The sequence below is a fragment of the Ambystoma mexicanum genome, chromosome 10 (genome assembly GCF_040938575.1).
Source record: "Ambystoma mexicanum isolate Mex_15411 chromosome 10, UKY_AmexF1_1, whole genome shotgun sequence".
In the NCBI taxonomy this organism is placed as follows: domain Eukaryota; kingdom Metazoa; phylum Chordata; class Amphibia; order Caudata; family Ambystomatidae; genus Ambystoma; species Ambystoma mexicanum.
Genome location: NC_090932.1, coordinates 1,300,724,202 through 1,300,746,455, shown reverse-complemented (window position 1 = coordinate 1,300,746,455; position 22,254 = coordinate 1,300,724,202). Strand labels below are relative to the sequence as shown.

The 22,254-nt window shown below is 45.5% G+C and overlaps 1 protein-coding gene across 2 annotated transcripts in view; it reads right to left on the bottom strand.

Moving 5' to 3' along the window:
* CCDC157 (coiled-coil domain containing 157) overlaps positions 1-22,254 on the bottom strand; it is a 322,949-nt gene that overhangs the window by 87,187 nt on the left and 213,508 nt on the right. For both annotated transcript variants that reach the window (XM_069619307.1, XM_069619308.1), the window contains exon 7: positions 18,114-18,290. In XM_069619307.1, the coding sequence (XP_069475408.1) occupies positions 18,114-18,290 (177 nt within the window). The remainder of the gene's footprint in view (positions 1-18,113; positions 18,291-22,254) is intronic.

Sequence of the window (22,254 nt, the reverse complement as noted above, 5' to 3'; positions counted from 1 at the left end):
GAGGCGTTTTTCCAACAAGCATACAAAATGAATTGTTCAATAAACACCCTTGAACTGTGATCACTTGTGTCTATCTGTACTGTTGACTTCATGAGCACCTCACAGGGGGAATTGAATGGATTGATCTGTATGTCTAGTTGGCTGCCGGATTCTGTGCGAGTCTATCTGGGGTGACTGTCACGACCCACATCCGAAAACCCCTCTGGCAAGCCCATGGGCCAGGAGAGGTCTTGGCTCGGGTCTCCAATAAGCCTTGGCATCCACTTCTTAAGCCCTCTTGGAGTCGGTCCTGGCACCTATAGCGCCAGACTCATACACAGTGATGACATGTGCTTGGGGAACTACTTTATTTTGAAACTGCCAACCAACATGGAGGCATCCACATAGCTTGGCTCCTTGGAACCAAGCTATGCGGTATAGTGTTTTGGGTGTGGTAGCCTAGGGACTACTTTACCTGGACTACTTTCTTGAAACTATTTAAACCACACCCAAATTGGATTACACGCTTCGCGTTACTTTGCAATCTTGCAACGTGACGTTCATCGTGTCCAGCTATACCCGCGAACCTCGGAGATACAGCACCTGTAAGGAGAAAAAAGGAACATTGTTAGCAGCAGCATCTTACCTGCAATTTTCATCTTTAGCTGCCCACAGCTACTGCAAACAGTTTCCTAGGATCAGCGCGTCTCCCGGACCGACGGATCTGTAAAAAGGGAAGAAACAAGGGATTAGAGACATTACAACATAACAAACTGTGCCGAAAAGCTTACCTAGCAGGTCGCCCCCTCGACCAGCATCGCCTCGGAATTCCACACCCTGGGTGAACACCGCGATCTATGGGAAAAGAAAAGAAAACAGGTCAGCAAAGGCAAGGCATCACTGCGCTTTGCATAGCGCCTACTTACCGCATCATAGCGCTCATTACACACCATCATTTACCGGCGAGACCCAATTCAGCCAATGCACCACACTGGACTTCCGCACATCTAAGGAAGAGAAAGAGACATTAATAAACCAAGAAAGGCATGCAGGAATAACAACAATATAGAACAGCAATAAGATCTACCTGAAAGACTTCAAACGTGCCAGCATCAGTGAAGTAACTAGATTGCATCCGCCCACAAAGGACAACGCACCCCTGCCAAGAAGGCAGGACGGAGAGCACACCTGAATCAACAATAAGGTGAGGAGAGGCCCCAGAGGCGCTGAAGGCATACTGGGTGGTGGGAAGCTAATTACCCTAGTTGGCCAGTCTTGAACATAGCCCTCCTGTATTACAGGCAGAACCTCCCCCACTGGCCACATCTGGGAACTGCAGAGAAGGATACCAGTGTCCATACGGCTGGGTGGCATCCCCGTGGATACCAGGTAAGCGTTACAGTGAACCCACTCTGTTGTGCAGTGCTGTCTTGAGTTCTGAGAGCCAGGGAGGCTTAGTTTGGTGGGGGACGTGCCTGGTTGATGTTGCGGCTGAAAACGAAGGAGACCCACCGGCACACAACTGAAGCTCAGGTAACTTTGCCTAATGATGCGGAATTGGTGCAGTGTTGGGGGAAGGCCCCACGGGAGAAGGTGAGTAGTCAACAGAAGCAGAAACCTGGGGCACAACCCTTGAATCCACCGGCCAACATCATGGCAATCAGCAAAGATTACTTAGTTTCTCCTGCTTGTCCTGTAAGCACTGCACTAACGTCTTCTTTCCAGAATCAATTCACCAAACTCAAGGAGGAGATTAAGCAATCCAAGAGGAAGCTGAAGCTGGAAAATGGGAAGCTCGAGGAGCGCATAGATACTACTGAGTTATCACTGAAGGAGGTGGTGGATGACACCACTCCAACTGATGAAGTTTGGAGCAGCTATCAAACCTAGAACATAACTTTAGATACAATGTGACGATTTGGGGGTCGGGGAACACGGCCAGCAGATCCAACCTTCGTCTTTAAGGGGTCCCAGAAACGATACAGGATAAAGACTTGAAGTAGAATGTTCAAAGTTGTTTCGGGGAGCTCCTGACTGCATCCACTGAGTTGGTCCCAAAAGATCAGACCCTGAGTCGCGTCCAAGGGACGTCTTGGCGGCACTCACAGTATACGGGAAGAAGTAACAAATCTTGCGGTCGGCGGGACATGTCACCATCAAGGGGGGAGGCCCTCCTTATTCAGGATCTTGGACAATCTACGCTCCTCAAGAGATGACTGATGGGTCTGGTTACTCAGTTTTTATCTCAGAATAAGAGTAGGTATAAATGGAGATTCCTGATCGGTCTGCGGTTTACGTGGGAAGAAAAGCAGAGACGTATCACAACTGTCGAAAAAAGGCCTGACGTTATTGCAGATTGAGTAAGAGGTGGATGGCTCGACCTCAGAACGTCACCCAACTGGGAGGATTAAGAAACTATATGCTAGGCCCTAGGCATGTGGGGGTTGGTGGAGGCATGTTGCTGTCCGGGTTATCATCTGGGATCACATACGAGGGTGGTAAGAGGGTTATGGCTGGTGATGGTATGTCTTCAGAATCACTAGGAACCATGACCCAAACCGGGCTGTTGGGGCTTTGGGCAAATGGGGTGACGTGAGGGTTGGGTGGGGTTGGGTTTATTCTGAAGCAGTTTTGGGTGGATGCCCCAGTTATTTTTCATGGTCATGAGAAATGGCAAGCTCAGTGCGCGCAACATTCAAGTGTTTGACATTTAATGAACAGGGTATACATTCCCCCATCAAGAGGAAGAAATGGAGGCGTTTCTTAAGCGGGAAAACACAGATATGCTACTGCTACAGGAAACGCATATTAAAAAAGAAGGATAGGCATTTAACAAGGTTGAAATCCTTATCCCTAATGACTCAAGCTCATGCCCTTCATAAAAGATTTGGGGCTATGATAGCCTTCCGGAACACATTGAACGCGCAAGTGCAGAAAACATTGGTGGCCCAGAGGGTCGGTATGTGTTGGTACCATCTCTTATAGAAGGTGTCTATTTATGTGCCCAATACAGGTCAGGATGGATTTGTTTTAAGACAGGTGTTGGCAATGTTAGAAAACATTGTGGTGGGGAGCTCGTGTTAGCTGGGGATTTTAATTTGGCCTGGGACTCATGTGTAGATAGGAGTGCAGGAGAGTTGACGGGAGTGCCAGGTCCTTTGGGCCGCCTGCTGCAGAAGAATGAACCTCTGTCCCTATGGGATACGTGGAGGGTTCTTAAAGGTAGTGACAGGGGGGTGCCTGTAGAATCAATTATATTTGGGTTTCTGCTACTCTCATGGGCAGGGTGGGTAATGTAGATCTCGGGACCATTTCCCCTTTCAGAACATGCGCCAATCATCCAGACAATTGCAACTCCGGGCAGGGGGATTGGTCTCTGGGGATGGACGGCAGAACTAGTGAAAGATTCAGTTTTGGCAAGATAGATTTTTTCTTTTCAGAGAATGAGACGCCAGGGATTCGGAGGTAAGTCCTTTGAGATACCTTCAAAGTAGTAAGTCGGGGAGAACATATAGCAGTGAAAGTGAGGAGGGATAAGCAGTGGAGTGCAATGGAAAAGGAGCTGGAAGAGCAGTTGAGGGTAACGGTGTTAATGAAGAACAAATCGAAGCCGCTGAAAAAGGCGATTCGGTCTATCCAGGTTCAATTCGATCTAACTTGCACACGTCGTGCAGAGTCTTCTTTGCTATATGGAAATTGGAGGGTTTATGGTCTTTCCATCGAAAAGGTTTCCACCGAAACCTTTGCCAATGAAAATTATGCATCGAAAATGTTTGCATCGAATGCATTTTACATTTTTTTTTTAGGGCAGCTCCCTCCACTGATCCCCCCATTTTTTAGCCTTAAAAACCCACCCCCAACGAAAATGAACCCTTTACCCAACCCATATATGCATTCGATGCATATTTTTTCGTTGCATATCTTTTCGATGTAAACCATTTCAATGGAAATACCAGATACCAAATCACAGGTACTATGTCAGTGCACATAAGGCCTACCGGTTATTGGAAAGGCAGTTGCGAGTACGCATGACAGCTCAGGAAATTCTTAAGGTTAAAAGTAGTGGTGGCCCATGGTCACTCATGAGTCCATAGTGAGTTTGTTTGCAGAATTTTTTTGAGGATCTATATACTTCAGAGGTCAATGCTTCCCCCTTGCAGACAGATTTCTTAGAAGGCCTGGATTTGTCAAAACTGATGGTAGCAGAGAGAAACACTAGAAGCAGACATCTCCGAGGAGGAAATTGCAAGGGCGATTAACTCAGTTTCACTCAATAAGGCACCTGGCCCTGACATGTTTCCTGCCCTGTTCTATAAGAAATATAAGTCTAAATTGCTCCCAGTCTTGACCCCCCACTATTTAATAATTTCAAGGATGAGGGAGGCCAAGGTGGTGATATTTCAGAAACCCCAGAAAATCAGACAAGCTGTGGGTCTTATAGACCCTTCGTGTTTATTAATATCGACGCAAAGTTATTCGCAAAGGTTTTGCCGACTCATCTGTCCCCATTTCTCTCCAAGTTGGTCGTACCTGATCAATCTGGCTTCATTCCTGCTCGACAAACGTTTGATAATGTTAGGCGAGTTTGCCATCTGATAGAAAAGGTTGTGGTCACGGAGACACCAGACATTTTATTATCACTTGATGCTGAAAAAGCGTTTGACCAAGTTGAACTGTCTTTTCTTTTTCACACGCTTGAATGTATGGGATTTGGGACAAATTTTATCAAAATGGTCAGAACAAATCTCCTTCCATGAGATTGTCCATTAATGGACAGAAGTCCAGGCGCATTCCCCTTACGCTGGGGCCCAAACAAGGATGCCTACTCCCTCCCGTACTTTATGCGTTACATTTAGAACCACTCTTATCTAACATCTGGATGTCAGAGGCTGTAAAGGGAGTAGACATTTGTTTAGTCCTGCACAAAGTCATTGCGTTTGCTGATAAGTTGGTGGCGCTCACAAATACTGACTCATCTTTGGTGGCAATGAACAAAGTATTAGGGGACTTTGGGGCCATTGCAGGGTTAACAATAAATATGCAGAAATCAGAAATCTTAAGAGTTGGCTGGGATGCGAAGAGTGGGTCCTATGGCTGGACAGACCAGCCTTTTTATTAGGGCTGAGGGTCTATTAGAAGGTTCTGATCACTCATTCTCCTACCCCACTGTATGAAGCTAATTTCGCTGCATTACTGACATACTGACATCTGTAATGGCAGTGCTACAAAAATAGAACCCACTCTGCATCACGTGGTTGGGCTGCATAGCTATGGCCAAAATGGTGATTTTACCAAGAGTTCTCTATTATTTTCAGGCTCTCCTTTTGCTGGTTCCCAAGTCCTTCTTTCAGGCTCTGAACAGAGAAAGTACTTGGTTTGTATGGTGCAATAGGATACCTCGCGTGGCTTTGAAGACTCTTATGGTCCCTTGCAATAGAGGAGGATCGAGACTCCCTAACTTTATAAAATACTACGAAGCGGCTCCGCTTCGGGTCATTCGGGAGTGGCTGTCAGGAGGTCGGTCCAAACTTTGGGTGGAAATGGACAGGGCTGTGGCACAGACCCCTCTCGGGGGGATATTGTGGTGGAGCAGGGGCGATTGACCGTAGAATATTACATTTAGCAGCATCGTTTCACAGTGTCTAGATGTGTGTGGTAGGATGGTCTCTCAGGGTCATCTCTCCACTCATCTCGCTCTCTTCACCCCATTGTTTGGGAATCCTCAGTTTTCTCTGGGAATGGAACGCGGAGCAGTTGGGGAGTGGCAGAGGGCAGGATGTCTTAAGGTGAGGAACATGATGGAGGGGTGGTGCTTCGATCGTTTGAGGACTGCAAACGGTTGTTTGGGGTGGGGGAAGGAGAAAGGCTGTGGTACAGGCAATTTAGGCATTGGATTTCGAATCCAGCAGTGAGGGAGGCTGCTTCCAAAGAGCTAACAGTATTCAAGAAGTTTATAACCACCCACTCTGGGGAGAACAAATGAAAATCTTCAATATACAAAATTCTTGTGGGTGACGTTTCATTCCCGAAATGGGCATATATGAAGAAATGGGATTGGTCGCTTGAGTGCGAAATACTTAATGAGCTCTCAGAGCTTTTGTGGGGTAATATTCCCAAGCGGACTTGGTCGATACAGATCAGGGAAGCTTGGTATAAAAACTATGTTTCAGTGGCACTATACCCCTGCCGTATTTCATAAGATTTATTCCAATTCACCACCACTTTGTTGGAGAGGATGTTCGCGCAGGGGGTGCATGTCTGGTGGAGTTGTCCGGTCCCAACACCCTTTTGAGAACGTATTACAGCCTATATGCAGGATCTCTTCTCAGCTACCAAGAGGTTGGGAGTTCAGGAGTGGTTATTGGGTCGCGCCGATCCAGAGGTAAAACTGTCCTCAAAGGCCCATAAGAAGACATTTATGATTCTCCTTATAGCAACTTGGCTGATCATTGCCCAGAGGTGGAGGCAGAGAGATTCTCCGACCGAGTACGATTGGCTACAGAAAGTTTAGTATGTTTTGCCTTTGGAGTGGGTCACATATAGGGTCCAGGGGGACTATGCAGCTTGTTCTTCTCCATGTTACATTGTATTAGCATTTTACAATTTACAAACAGCTTGTAAACCCTTCCCCCCTCCCCCCTGTAGTCCGATCACAGATAAGAGGTCTTCCTTTTGAAGTATCCCGAAGCCCAAACTCCTCCAATCGAATGTCCAGGTTATTCACACCAGTCCCAACAGTCTCATTCTCCTCAGGCACCAGGTCCGCCTTGCCCCTCTCTGAAGAAACCCCAACACCTGAGACCAATCCGCCAAAAAACCTTGATGGTCTCCTTGTAGAGAGTAGGTTACCCATTCCAGGGCTGCAAAGTTCGAAGCTTTTTCCACCCATTCATGTTCTGTTGGAGGGTCCTTTGATTCTATTTTTGCGCCACCTCTAGCGCCCCTGCCATCATTAGGATCACATATACTCTGCGTTCTGATCTGGTAGACATTTCCTCAAAAGGTCCCCGTAGCCCCAGGATAGATATGCCTCTGTTGTCCCTTCCCTTCAGGCCCAGTGTCTCTGCTAGTGCCTCCCATATTACCTTTCAATATTCTTGAATAAAGGGGCAATCCCACCACATGATTTCACGTCACCCACCATTGCACATTGACTGCAGCATACGTTGGGGACTGAGGGGGTAACTTTTATGGATTTTGTCTGGGGTAAAATACCAATGAATTTAACCCACATTTCCTCGATTTGCAGCGATCTTGTTATTTTTGGTATGTTAGCTCCCAATTGCTTCCATTCAGTTTCCTCTATCTCTTGGCCTATTACCCCTTCCCATGCTGTCATGTATTTCCTTTCCCCAATCTCCTCTCCCTGCTTGATATAGGAGTAGATTGCCCCCACTAAATGTTTGTCCTCTGGATCTATCATTAAAGGTTTCTCAAAGGGGGTTAAGCTTCGGGTCGCTGCATCCCTCATGGAAGGCTGCATTAACAATATGCGGTCTTTGAAAGTAACAGATCCTCTCGGCTTCTTCCACCCCAAAGTCTGCCTTACATTGTAAGAGTGATTTTATTTCTAACCCCTCAAAAATGTCCCACATTTTTTGGCAACCTCCTTCCCGCCATGCCTTGAAACCCCTATCCCCATTCCCTTGCGTGAACTTTGGGTTGCCAAAAACTGGTCTAAGTGGAGATGGGAATGTGGTGATTTGGGACCACCTTATGAGCTTGTCCCAGGAGTCCCCTACCAACGACAGTATCTCACTGCAGTACATATTATTTGGTCTATCTCCCTTCTGCTTCCATAGTACTTCCTCTCAGTTTTCCCCTACCTCTGCCTTATCCATCGCCCTCCATATCTTTTCACCGTCATCTTTCAGCCAGTACATCATCACGTTTATTTGTGCCGCCATAAAGTATACTTTGAAGTCTGGTACCCCCAGTGCACCTCTGCTTCTAAGCGTTTTCATTATCCTTCTATCTATGCTCTGTCTTTTGTTGTTCCTAACAAATCTCCTCATGTGTTTTTGGATGGCTCTGAAAAAGGAGACTGGGACCTGTACTGGGAGAGTCAAAGTAGTACAGCAGCTGGAGAAAGATAACCATCTTTAAAACATTGATTCTGCCCATCCAAGTTATCATTAGGGGTCCCCAGTCGATCCGTTTGTTCTTTATTGTTTCCATCATGGGCGAGTAATTGGCCGAAAAAGGCTTGCCCACTGATTTGGTTAGTTTAATTCCTAAGTAGGTTATGGACTTCTAGACCTATCTGTATGTAAGCATGGCCCCATGTCCCTCCTCAGTGTCTCTCAGTAGCGTCAAGTTCAGGATCTCTGTTTTGTGGACGTTTATTTTTAGCCAGCTACTGAACCGAACAATTGCATCTCTCTCTCCATTGCCCTAAGGGAGCGTTCTGGGTCCATCAAGGTCATCGACATGTCTGCGAAGGCGTCAATTTTGTGGATCCTACCCCCAAATGATATCCCTTCTATCTCCCCATTAGTTCTTATTGCTGCCAAAAGTGGCTCCAGGTAAATTGCATAAAGCAAGGGAGAGAGAGGGCAACCCTGCTTAGTACCCCTCTGGACCATGATGGGCTCGGAGAGCTGACCATTAATTGCTAGCCTTAGGGATGGGTTCTGGTAATTGGCCTGGACCCTTGTTAGAAACCTATTGCCAAGGCCCATTTGCTTCATTGCGAGGAACATGAACCGCCACTCTACTCTATCGAAGGCCTTTTTCGGCATCTAGTGCTACCAGTATGGCTGGAATTTTCTTTTTGTTGATCTTTTCTATAAAATGTGTTATCCTTCTTGTGTTGTCACTCGTCTGCCTTCTCCTGACGAAACCTGATTGATCTGGGCTAATTATGCCTGGGAGAATTTTGTCTAGGCAATTTGCCAGCAACATCGTGTAGATCTTAGCATCCACGTTGATTAAGGCTATCGGCCTATAAAACCCGCAAGGTCCTTGTCTTCCTTGGGAAGGAGGTCTACTTTCGCTTCTTCCATAGTAGCTGTAATTTGTCCCCTACTCCCAATTTCATGAAGGAGAGGGACCAGATATAGTAACAATGTTTCCCTAAAGGATTTATAAAATTCTGCAGTGAAGCCATCTTGGCCAGGAGATTTATTGCTAGGTAATGACATTATGACCCTCCGCACCTCGTCCAATGTGATATCTAGCTCAAGTGCTTCTCTCTCCTGTTTTGATATTTCTGTCAATTCCCTTTTTTCTAAATAGTCTCCTTGGTTCCATTCAGATGGGTTTGCCGAACTGTATAGTTCCGCATAGAACCTCCAAAATTCCAGAGCTAGGTAATGTCCATACTGGTTCCCCCCCTTCCACCCTTAATTTTAAAATAGTTTAGCCTTCTCTTTCCTTATCAACATCCTCGCCAGAAGTCTGCCTGATTTGTTTGCATTAATGTAATATTTTTTGTTTTAAGAACAGCAGGCATCTTTCTGCCGCCTTAGCTTGTAACATATCTAATTGGACTTTTATAGCTCTATATTCCTTTCTTGTTTCCCCACTCGCTCCCACTCCCATCCTGACCATTACTTTCTTGATTTTTTCTTCTAGGTCTTTTTCTATGAGTCTTATTAATACCCTATCCCTGTGGTCCTTGATCGCAATGATTTTCCCCGTAGTTGTAGCCTTAAATGCATCCTACCTCATTTGCATGGTTGTGTCCTCTGTATTATCATCCTTAAAGAAGCTCACAATCGCTTCCTTCAACTCTTTCCTCAGGGTTTCATCCTTGAACAGGAAAACAGGGTACCTCCATTTCTAGAGACCGGGGGGAAGAGGGGCCCGACCTCCTCCCTATTTTCAGTGTCCGGGGTACGTGATCTGACAGGACTTTTGCCCCCACCTTTATATAGCCTTTACCCTTCCAAGTAGAACTTGTGTACCCCTGCTTGCCCCCTTCCTTTTACCTCCATATATCCACTAGTGATAGCCTCTCGACTTTCTCTACCAAGTCTATCGAGGGTTTCCCGTGTGCTCCCTTGGTTTTTGTGGATCTGACCTTTCCTGGGTCCCAGGCCAAATTAAAGTCCCCTGTCAAAAGTATGGGTCCTTTTGCAAATTTCTCAAGTTTGACCATGGTGTGCTGAATGAAGTCATCCTGTCTGTCCCGTGTCTGGAGTGTAGATGGTTGCTACCATGTAGCCCCCCCCCTTTCAGATTCAGGGCTAGATATCTTCCTTAGGCGTCCCTATCCATGTCAGTTACTATCAGATCCAGATTATTCCGAAGGGCTATCAATACTCCCCCTTTCTTATTCTTTTCTGTGGCATGGTAAATTTGGCAAAAGCCTTGCAGTCTCAATCGTTCCCTATCTTGGGTAGGTAAGTAGAAAAGTATTTGAAGAAAAGAAGAATGAAATGTAGGGCCACAAGCTGATTAGACTTTTGAGTAGTAGAAGATGCAAACAACACTACAATGAGAGGTAAGTTCTCTCAGACTTTACAGTACCTTTGTATTGAAGAAAAAGTGCAGCAGATGACTTCTGTTCTTGTGCAGCTCTGCAGATCTCACCGTTCCTGGGCCTCAGTCGTGGGGACAAGAGGGAGGACTTCTGGGGACTCCTGCTCTGCAATGGGATGGTCATCGCTCACAACCAGCAATCTTTCAAACAAGTGGCACTTCAGTGTTTCAGGTCCTCGCGACTACCGTAAATAGCAACATAGCGGTTTCTGGCTGTTGAGATGGAATTTCCTTGCTTCTGGGGTCCCGCATTCTGTTGAGGGGGCTCAGGCTCGGTCAGTCCTGCTTCCTGGGAGTCCGGAGGATCTTCCTGGAGCTCTTGGCCAACTTAAAAGCAACACACACAATCTGGTGTTCCTCTCCCTGGCGTTCGGGTTTCCAGCAGCAACTCTGTGGAAATGGAACCAACTCCGAGAAAATGTCCAGGTCGCTTACTTTGAAGTTGATTGGTCCCATCAACTCAAGAGGAGAAGTCGTCCTTGCAGGGGCTTCTCTGTCAATATACAAATTTGGAGTTTCAGCACAGCAGCAGGGCTTCACCAAGCAAACCAACAGTCCAAGAGTTGCGCAGGCGCCTCTTCAAGTTCTTCTTCGGTCACTTCGTCCAGTGGTCAACTCTGCCTTCCAAGCCAAAAGCCTCGCCTTTTATTCAGTTCTCTCCCATTCCTTCCAGCCTAGCTGTCAGTCACCCAGCAGGGTGGCTGTCCTTGCCGGAGAGTCAGCCGGCCAATCATCACTGAGTGCATTTAGGTCTCCTAGGAGACTAAGCACAGGGAGTTTCAGGCACCTCCCTCACTTCCTGCCCACCCCAGACACCCTGGAGCCAGAGGCAGGCTTCACTCGTGAATCCCGCCAAAGGCAAAGTGAACAATGGGTCCAAACCTGGTTTGGCACACAGAGTCAATTTCAAAAAGGACCTTTCCACAAAGAAAAGGCGAAAAAAGAAGACTGGGGCCATTTTGACAAAAATGGCACCTTTGGGTGCTTTACAGCAGCTGCGAATGCAGCCCACGGTAAACACAAACCACGGTAGTTAAAAAGATACCACTGCCACCAGCCATTCAGTGAGAAAAGGTTAACAACGATGTTACATGAGAAGCTAGACAAAGGGGACACTAGGTAACCCCTCCAACACCCTTTTGTAAGATAGTGTGTGCTGGATCTAGAAAGTTACAAATGTAAGTAGTCACTTTCACTTTACTGCTCTTGGAAACAGTAGTTTAGCCAAGAGAAGGTATTTAAACCTTTGGGAAATCTGAATGACTTCCCTGTGCCACTGTACCGAAGGTGCTGTGTGACACAATGTAAAGGATGATGCCTATGGGGTTTGTCAGACTCCACAACCAAAGGAAACACAGTGTTCAAAAATCACATTAACATACATGAGAGAGTTGGAAAGAGGGTCTCACTGTCTCCAGGTAAAAAAAATCAAGTCCTCAAAATCCAGCAAAGTTGCTGAGGGTCTCTAAGGTGGAGGGAATTAGCACATTTCTGAGAATTCTCCCCAACACCCTGTTTTGAGCGAGCTTTGGGGGTTTGCCTGCGGGACCCTTGACTCCTGGTCTTCATCCTCAATCCCCAAGATTCCCGCTCCCTCTACAAAGGACGCGATCCAGTGTTGCTTCACCTGCCACTTGAACACTGAGCCGAATGGGAACGTCTAACGGTGCCAGATGTCCTTGTCTCGTAGTATCCCCCAGGACCAGGGCCATCCTTCACCTTTTGCTCAAAGTTATCTGGGATAGGTCTTGGAAAAAGCAGCCAATCTGACCCATTATAACTATAAGTAATTTGTTTTTGCCTTTGACATTTGCAGGATCTGTTCCTTCATTTTATAGTCTTGCAAGGCTGCCAGTACATCTCTGGGCCGTGCCCCTGGTTCCGCTCATCAGGGGCCCACTCTGTGAATTCTATCAATCCTCACTTCCGTCTTTTCCTCTGCATCTAGTAGGTCTACAAAGATACCATTTACAACGGTTTCGAGGTCTTTGTCCTCAGACAAGTTTAATTTGATTGTTTGCTCTTCTTGACCTATTTTCTAGGTCTTCGGACTGAAGCTCGAGATTGTGGGTTGCGTTTGCCAATTGCTCGACCGAGACTTCCATCTTTGAGTCCTCTTTCAACTCTTGAATAGCCTTCTTGTTGGTGTCCATTCTTTCCTCCATCTTATTCACGTCCCGCTTTATCTCCTGGAGCGCCGACGCCAGGTCCTCTCTCATTATCATCATTTGCTTCTGGACTGTGTCTGCGATTCTATCCCTGAAGTCACTGAAGTATTGCTTGAGCAGTGACTGCGTCACGTTTTGGTCTTGGTCTTCTTCTGTATGGAGTACCCCCTGTTCAGATTGCTCCTGGCCCAGCGGCGTTCCCTGAGGAGAGCGTCTTTGCTCCATATCCTCTGAAGGTTGCTCTCAGAGGTTTCCTGGGTCCCTTCGATGCTGGTGGGGGATCCTTTCCCGTAGACTTTTTCCCCTACCTTTCTTCCTCCTGTGTATGCCTCCGGCTCAAGGTGCTCTTTCAACTGCGGATTCCTCCCTGATTTCTGTTTCCAATCCAGGTAGGCTGATTACCACTGTATTTCTTCTGTTTTCCCTTGTGCTGGGGGGAGGTGGGTTCCTATTTAGGCTACACACATTAGCTGTGGTTAGGGCTTGTTTCTGGTGAGCAATTATCAAAATGTCCTGGGAGCTTCTTGGTGCCTGTAGCCCTCTTTCCCCTTCGGGGGAGAGTGTTTATGAGGTCCTCCCCTCCTAATATGTTGTATCCCTAAGTTTGGCCCACCTTTCACCTGGTCGTGTGACTTGGCTAGGGGGCTGGGGGCCTGTATGGCTGGTTCACCTCCTGCTGTCCCTCACTTCAGGGTTATTTGTCCTTTACTTGTAGCTGGGCCTCTCTCCACACCCGAGATGTTACAGCCTTAAGGAATCTCCCCCGGTCCCAATCTGGGGTTTTGCTTGGGCCTCTTTCCCCTGGTGGGGGATTCGCCCTCCGCTGACCTCCGCCACGGCTACCGCTCAAATGAGTGCTCTTCCTCTGCCGTTCCCGCTTACCACACTGGATAAAATGGGCTTCATCTAGTGACATCACTTTACAGTTCCCTCCGACCTGAGGGACATAGCAAGGCAATGAACTTAGGGGACTTATTCAATTACATTTGGGGGAATTCTTAAACGCACTTTGGAATAATTCGATAAGCTGCTAATCCTGAATGAACCATCATACATTTTTAAGAAAATCCCAATCAGCCTCTGCTCCAACTTGGAAAGCAGGTCTGCTCCAGGCAAATGTTTCCTCGTGGATAGAGCCCAATACTCCAGGTAATATTCAGGCTCAGTTCACATCCATTTGGAACAGTTGTTATCTCTTCAAAGCAGATTTTGATTTCAGAGTCTTCCAGTTTATCCCACTCTCTGTGTGCATTTCTGTTTTTTTTTCTTGGGTAATGTTCTCATGCTCTGTCATGGTTTTATCTCACTTTTTGATTGGTTACATTTTCCATTGGCCTGCTTACTAATAAGACACCCCCAGAGAATATGCAATCCCAATCTTCATAGGCTGATCATAATTCTGATATGAAAGGTGGGGGCCAATATGCTCTTAAAAACTTTGAATGAAAAATCACATTTCCATCGCAGCAACATGCCACATCGATGAAGTATGGAGGACTCCACCATCACTCATGAACGTTGCAACATGCAGCAATGAGTCATTTAAACAGCTGTGAAAGGCCCCGTTGTCTGTTTTCCATTACTGGCCATCTGGTTAGCTTTATTGCCTTAATTGATGTCAATGTGCAACCAAGGTTTCTTCTTTGATTCAACCTTGGTGGACTTTTAAGATGTTTGTATTACAAATATTCTCTTGAAATTGCCTCAGAAAGGGCAGGGGCATCTCATTAACTCAGAGGCCTGTTTCAGGTGACCAATTGTTCTGGAGCCTTAATGTGTTTATGCGATAAACAACACCTGTTAATTCCAAATTGCCATGGTGAAAGTCCTGCCATTTGATTATGCATGCATGACAGCTAAAACAGAAGGAATGCTTGTCAAAGATTTTTTACTGGCAAGGTAACAAGTATTTTCTAAAGCCCACAATAGAAACCATTGATTTCTTATGCATTTAAACAACAATGCACATTGCTCATAAGAATCCTTGTATAATCATTATTGGTTTCAGCATGCATTTATAGAGGGATCACTTTTTTAAATTGCATGAAAGAGCATGGTGTTGCTTCATTTGAAAAGACATGCCAACATTTTGGTTTATAAAATGACAAGAGGATTTGCTTTTAAAAAGTGCATTTACATTTGCAGTTACATTTGTAATCTCTTTAAATAATTCAAAGTAAGTTCTCTTTGGTGCTCATTAACATTTCTCACATATTTATTTTCACGTTAATGTTCTGACCTGCCTTTTGTTTTCTTCGTGTGTACCAAGAAGCAGAAACGTACAGTTACTCAAAATCCAGTTTTTGTGCTTTGAGGACCTTTTTGCTTTATAATTTGGTGGATGTGTGGCAAACTGCACCATTTGTCGAGTGCCGTCTCTCAGGGAAACAAGTAACTACCTACATCCTGCAGGTTTACCGTTTTCATGCTAGTTGACGAAAAACATTAATGAATGATGCAATGCATTTCTTCAGTGCCTCTTCAATTGAAATGAGGGCTGTCTCTTTGTCTCTTAATTTGTTTTTACAGAATGCCCTCCTCGCAGAGCTTCTGGCTGCTCACCTGGCCCTCTTCAAAGTGGCCCACCACACCGCAGCTCTTCTCCTCACTGGCTCTAGAAAATATTACCACATTACCCCCCCCCCTTGCGTAAATTACACTGGCTCCCCATCCCGCTCCGATCAATCTGGTTCAAAGCTGGATGACTCACCTCAAGGCAACCAGTAACGACAAGATGACCTACATGAAAGCCAAAATAAACACATCGAGCGGCACATGGTCATCTCACAGTAAGGCCATTGCCATACCGGAAACAAGACAGACTTGCGAGAAGTAAACTAGGACATAGTCCTCCTCATGCTACGCCTCAGTCCTTTGGAGGTCCATCATCCCGGGGCCAACCTATATTCTGGCTATCTGTTGCACTCCCCCCATCCTCATATTGTACTGTGATAATTATGACTATTTTTTAATTGATGACCTGTTAAGTTCTAGATACTTTTCTCTATGACCTGTACAGGATTCCGTTGCTCCTGTGCTAGGCTCATGCGGGGGGCATAAATGTAAGTTGCAAGCTACTAGACAGACATAAAATAAAGTCACTCACGCCCTCAGTTCTAATCATACAGCACACCATTTCCTATTCACCATCAGTCAAATGTCACTAGCCAATGGCCAGTGGCAAGTTCAAAATGTGCACCCTGATATAACAATAATAATGAGGTACCGTTTAGAGTGTGGCAGTGCTTCAAAGAGAAGCGAGAGCGAAGCACAGGTTTAGGAAGAAGATTGGAGAGTGGAGCTAAGGGTGGAGAAAGGAGAGTGGAGGTGAATAAGGGGGAATTGAGAGTGGAGTTAAAGGAGGAAGAAAAACAGAGTGGACGGAGGAGCTTCAAGGTGCTAGAAAAGGGACAGAAAGGGTTAGAGGAGGCACCAAGGCGAACAATAGGAACACACAGGGAAAAGAGGAAAGAAGACAGAGAGAGAGGAAAAGGAGAAACCAGGAAGCACAGGATACAGAGAAATGTACAGGCGATAGCAAAAGAGAGAATTAAAGGGGGAGGAGGGAGAGAAAAAGACAATGTGGTGGAACGGCAAGGAGGCAAAAATAAAGAAACCGAGCCAATGAGAGGAGCAGGAGAGAGGTACAGCGTAAAAGGACAGGAGAAAATAAGGAATCGAGATGCAGGAAGAAGGGAGGTGAAGAACAGAAATGGGGGTTGTGAGTGGGAACTTTGCTCCTGATTGCAGTAAAGCAGTGGTAGAAAAGCCTCAGAACAACCCTGAGGGGCACCCGAGACCTACTATAAGAGTAGGCCACCACTGAAAAGGTGGAGGGGCTAAAGCCGGACATCTCCCGGGTTCAGTGCTTCAGATAATATTTTGAAGCAGAAGTAATTTACTGCCTATTTTCTGATGGTAGGAGCAACATATTTTTCTAAAGGAGTAAAAACGCAATTTCCATTTCCAATGGGGATATTTTCTTTAAGGCAAGTACAAATATATTTTAACTTGTGCAACATTTTTTGTAATCTGTATTTCTTTACACCTAGTGATGTATGCAACTCAAAAGTCCCCCTTCGGCCCAGGCAGTAGTAGAACTAACATGCAGACTCCTATGTTTTTTCTATTTTTTTTAAATATGTTTTTACTCTATTATTCTTAGTTGAGAGCAGTTGGCCATTTTTAGCGAGTACATGGGGCTGGTATGTTACTTATCTGTAGGGTTGTTGGGATCAAACTACTGCAAAAGAGACTGATGGTCAACCCCCTTAAAGATGATGCAGGGCACCAAGGTTGTGGTGCAATGTAATCAATACGTTCAGAAGATCTAAGGGGTCAACCTGACAAAGGCCAAGATGATCCAAGAAAAACTTACAGGGCACAATACATTTGGAGACTGTGTTTACAGGCAAAAGAGTAGACCTGTTTAGTGGGGAAGAGAGGCAAGGACTGTGGACCACAGAACGAAGGGAATTTTTCACCAACTTGTTCTCACTGCAGAACTCCTCCCCTTGGACACAGGTAAACCTAATTCCCCCGATTACATCTCTAATAAAGAAATATTGACCTCTTATTTTGGCTTGATGTTGTCTGTCGATCCCTCATCTGTTACAGATCTCAGACTACAGAATCAAGGTTTATAGTCAATGCATCGAAATCGTTGCATCGACGTACCAACGCATCGAAAACTATGCATTGACTATAAAAGCGTCGACAGGCCATCTTTTACAAGTAAAAGTGTCTTTCCATCGAAACCAGTCCATCAAAAATATAAATGGACTAATTTCAATGGAAAGGCACTTTTACATGTAAAAGATAGCATTTTTTTGCAACATTAAAACGTTACATTGAGCTGTTCAGTGCTGAAATTTCGGCACTGGCCAGCTCCGTGTAACGTTTTAATGTTTTTTTTGTAATATTGGGGGGAGGGGAGTTTCCCCCCCAACCGCCCAAACCCCACGCCCACCCCACCCTTACCCAAACCCCAATCTAACCCTAACCCTAATGTAAACCTTAATCTAACCCTAGCCCCAACCCTAATCCCTAACCCTAAACCTAACCCTAACCCAATGTAACCCTTAATCTAACCCCAAACCTCAAACCCCAACCCCCAACCCCAACCCAACCCTAAATCTAACTGGAGCCCACCCCCCCTTACCCTAACCATAACCATAACCATAACCCAACCCCTAACACTAACCCTAATCTAACCCACAGTTTTATATTTCTCATTTTGATGGATCCATCGAATTATATTCAACGAAATGGACATTCGATGAATGGCATTTCGTTGCTTATAATTCGATGGTATGGTGTTAGATGCATTAGTATCCGATGGATTGACCAGATACTGGGAATCATTCATTAGCTAATGTGTTACTGTTGCTCTGCCACCTTGTTGCAAACAACTGATTGTTGCTGCCCTTGCTAACTGTGGCTAGTCACATATTGTTAAAACAGCTGACTGCACACACTCACCCGTTGCTCCTCTAGCTTGCTCCGAGCTTCGTGCTTATCCTTTTCTGCCAAGCTGAGCTGTTCCTCCAGCCTTGTCTTTTCATCCTCCACCTCGCCCAGACTAGTTCTCAGCTCCTCACAATCCTGATCGAGGCTGTCCAGTTGTTGCAGCAGAGCCTTTTGCTTGGCTTGTAGGGACTGCAGTGAGATATGGAAAAAGTATGTGAGACCTATAGATATGAGCAGCTGTGATTTACTGCGAAAGAGGAAAAGAGCATCGGACATCCAAGCTCCTCAGAGATGCATAAACCAGGGATATTTGTGCTTCTTGGAAACAGAATAACTTTCTCAGTGACAGACAGAAAGGATGAGGGATCCATATTGCGTGGTGCATCGGTCTTTGCCTCCTGAGAGAGGCTGAGATGTAAGGGTTAGAGTTGAATTTCTTTGTTTGTTCGTTACAACTTCAATCAAATTGGACATTACAATTCATAAAAGTGCATAATGTATCTTTTACATATTAAACAATTAATAAACAGGAAGTACGCATAAAACAACAATCGCATATACCTTATGACCATTAAACCAGAGCTCTAAAGTAGTATCTCAGACGAATAGCTTTTCCTAAATACATATTCAGCAGTGTTGACACCCACAGTTCTTACGTAAAATCAAATAGTTAAAAGCCAATGAACACTTCCTTAAATTAATATGTTTCAATATAGAAATCAGGTATTGTACAGGTATAATAGCATTTTCTGGCCACAGTAAGACGATATGAAGGCTTGTGGGTGCCTTATCAGGAAAGAAGGCACAACAACCGTTTAATGCTTGGGCTTGATTATTTAATAAAGTAAACCAAGAATGTCACGGCAATAGATTAAGTTGAAACCGAGTAACAGTCTAACATTCATGGAGATGTATTGAGCTGTTTGGGTATGGCTGTAATCCAGAAGATGACAGATTGATACTCCAAAATATTTTCCTCTGACGTCGCACCATCTGGACAATTGCCCCTTCTAACTAGACCTAGCCTCAATTATTTAATTTGCACTTTGGTCAAAGCGAAGTTGAAGGACCACAAGTCATGCGTACTCATAGCGGTTTAACATTGTAAACATGATTGCTGACAGGAGCTGTGTAAATATCCATAATAACCAGTACTGACTGTCGTCTGTACACAGAGCCAAATTGATTAATACCCCCAATACATTGTGCCATCTTTCTGGATGTATCGGGGGATGTGAAAGAAAAACTCATGTTTTTCGCAAACATAACCCCTAAATTAGAAAAGGAGTCGTTTTCTGGGATCCTTTCATCAGGGCCGGTAGAGTAGAGAATATTCCTATTCCTACATTTTTGATTTGGTAAAAAACGAACTACAACCGATTTAGCCATGTTAACTTTTAAATCTAAAGTGTCCATGAAATGTACAAACCTATTAATATGTTTTTGTAATGAGCAAGGTGTCCTGGCGATTATGGAAGACATCATCACCAGAATTTTGTTTTGCGCCTTGAAAAAGACCCCCTGGGTCCAAACGCGTGTCACCACTGTTGCACAAACTCAATATATCACCATTAAATTGGTTTTTGTATCACACTTTGCATTTTCCTATTATTTTTTATTGATACATGTCAGCGCACGTTTGGTGATCCGACCTTCCTTTTCCTTAACTTTGTGCTAGGCTGGTGTAGCCCTCTCACTCTCTCCCTCACTCACTCACTCACTCAATGAGAGCTGCATTCACTTCTTGAAAGAAATAATCCAGGTATGAAGTACACATCTCAGAGCAAAAGTAAGTGCTTCAGAGATGGACCGGGCCGGGGGGATAGCTCAGGGGCAACTTGTTTGTCTTGAAAATGAGACAACGCAGAGCAACACAGGTTAAAGTCCCGGTCCCAGGTTTAGAGATGGTCTCCGGTTTGAAGCACGTTATAAAAGATTACTTAATTAAGGCTGGCATGAGAGCCACATTGTTCACAGCGCTATGGCCACACGTGAGAACAAAATTGAATGAAAAAACTTGAGAGACCAAGACTGATCAGAACTGTAACCATTTCCACAGATCAAAAGAGGGCATATATGTGAGAGAGAGGAAAAAGAAGTTAGGGAGAAGGACATGTGTTAACATGGGTTTTCAGAATCAACCCTGTGGTGGATTCGAGAGGCCATACCTATTATAGCGAACGGGGACAAGACGCTGATGTCTAGCCAAACTCAATTAAGGTAGGGTAGCAGAGCAGTAAGCTGGAATCTGTGCGAGTGGTCTAGGGCAACAATGAGACACACAGAGTACTCCAATATTTCAAGTTGGACAGGAGAAAATATGCAATTATTGGGGTGGTTCTTGCAGTACACCAGCACTTTACCTTTGAATCAGTTAATCAAGTGTAGGCAATATTGAAAACAACACTTTAAGCAACTGTGTATGGTAAGTCAGAAGAGAATAAATAGAAATCTAGAACCAGGTGAAGACAGGCAAGTCAATTGTTAGGAAACAGAACACTAAAAAATAAACCTAGTTTCAGGTAGCTGGTTCTTAATCAGTCCTGCCCTGCTAGAAGAAGGGTTCCTAGTGCCCAAATGTGACAAGCTCCATAAGATTCACTTTGCAGAGTCAGGAGGGTTTACAATGTGATTCATTAACAAGTTTTGGCAAAGCCAACAGTTGCAGGCAAGTGTTTCAGAGACAGGAAAACAGGGCAAGTACAATTCTTGCAGGTTCCTCTCTCAATCCCATCACTTTGGGGGAAGACCAAGGGGGTCCATTAACCAGAACACCACTGACGTAAGCCAGACAAGTAAGAGGTATGTTTACACCCATAAAACCCTATGGCAGGAAGGGGCTAAACATAGGTGTGCAAACTCGCCTCTTAGTCCGATTTCTTCAGCGACTTCAGGGCTTCCTGAATATGCTGGGACCACTTATGTCTAGCCTTTGTCAGGTCAAGGAGGGTCAGGGCCTGCAGGTGCAGATGTCACTTTGCCAGGATTAGGTCCGTCTAGATGGTGGTTCCAGGCTCTGGCGAGACAGTACTCCAGTACTCAAGACTGAATAGCTGGACACCCTCGGCACGACAGGGGAAGACCTCAAAGGTTAGGCAACTCTAGGGTATCTCCAGGATGTGAAGAAGGTGGGTTGCAGTGGTGGTCACCACGATGAGGCGGCGACAGGCGAACCTCGTGGCGAGAATACAGGAACAGGCCCGGCAAGGTTCCTCTTTGCTCAGGAAGGAAGTAACTGCAGGGGACAGTGTCTAGTCTCACAAGTTGAAGATCTGAAGAGTTCCAAGGCTGAACTCAGAATGGCAACCAGTGCAGCGAGGTAGCCCAGAAGAGAGCGATCTCAGTCCACTTGGTGTTTCAGGGACACTCCCAAAGGCTCAGTAAGCATGGGTCCTGGAGCAGGGGTCACGACAGATTGTTCCACCCAGTCCATGGGGCATGGCCCCGACAATGGCCTTCTGGAGATCTGTAGAGAGGAGCATGGCATCACCCTTAATAAGCTGGAAGCAATGCTGGTCAGCTGCAACAGTTGTCCTTGGGTCGTCCGCAGGCTGCACTTCTTCGAAGGGGTCCTGACTAAAATGACGATCTGTTGAATTGCTGCAGGATGCCTCTTTTTATCTAGGACTCAGACTGGAGCCATACCCAAGACCACCAAAGTAAGGATCTGCACCATTCAAACTGGCTGGGGCAGTCCAATCATCATGAACAGCCTCTGGGTCTGGCCAACACATCTGCCAAGCAACAGACACAGTCAGGCTTGGATATGGACTGTTTCCAGATAGAACTAGCCCCCACATCCAGCAACACAAACAGACCAACACTTTGCCTGGGAAAGCAGTAGCTCTGCCAGGAAAGGGCTTTCCATATAAGGCACATCCAGACCAAAGAAGGCTAAGGCACAAATGGCCAAAGTACAGGCACAAATCTGATAGCATGGGCCTCTAAGAGTATATTACTCTAAATGGCACTTTGTGGTGAACGAGAGACTAGTCAAAAACATGGTAGAAGAATATCCACTGCCACTAGCTAATCTTGTACACTTTTGTCTTGTGTAACAGAAACACAAAGTATCCCAGCCTCGCTTCTGGTAAGGTGATGTGTGCAGTTTACAAATAACAAGAATTCCACTAAGAGAGACAGGCTTTCCGAG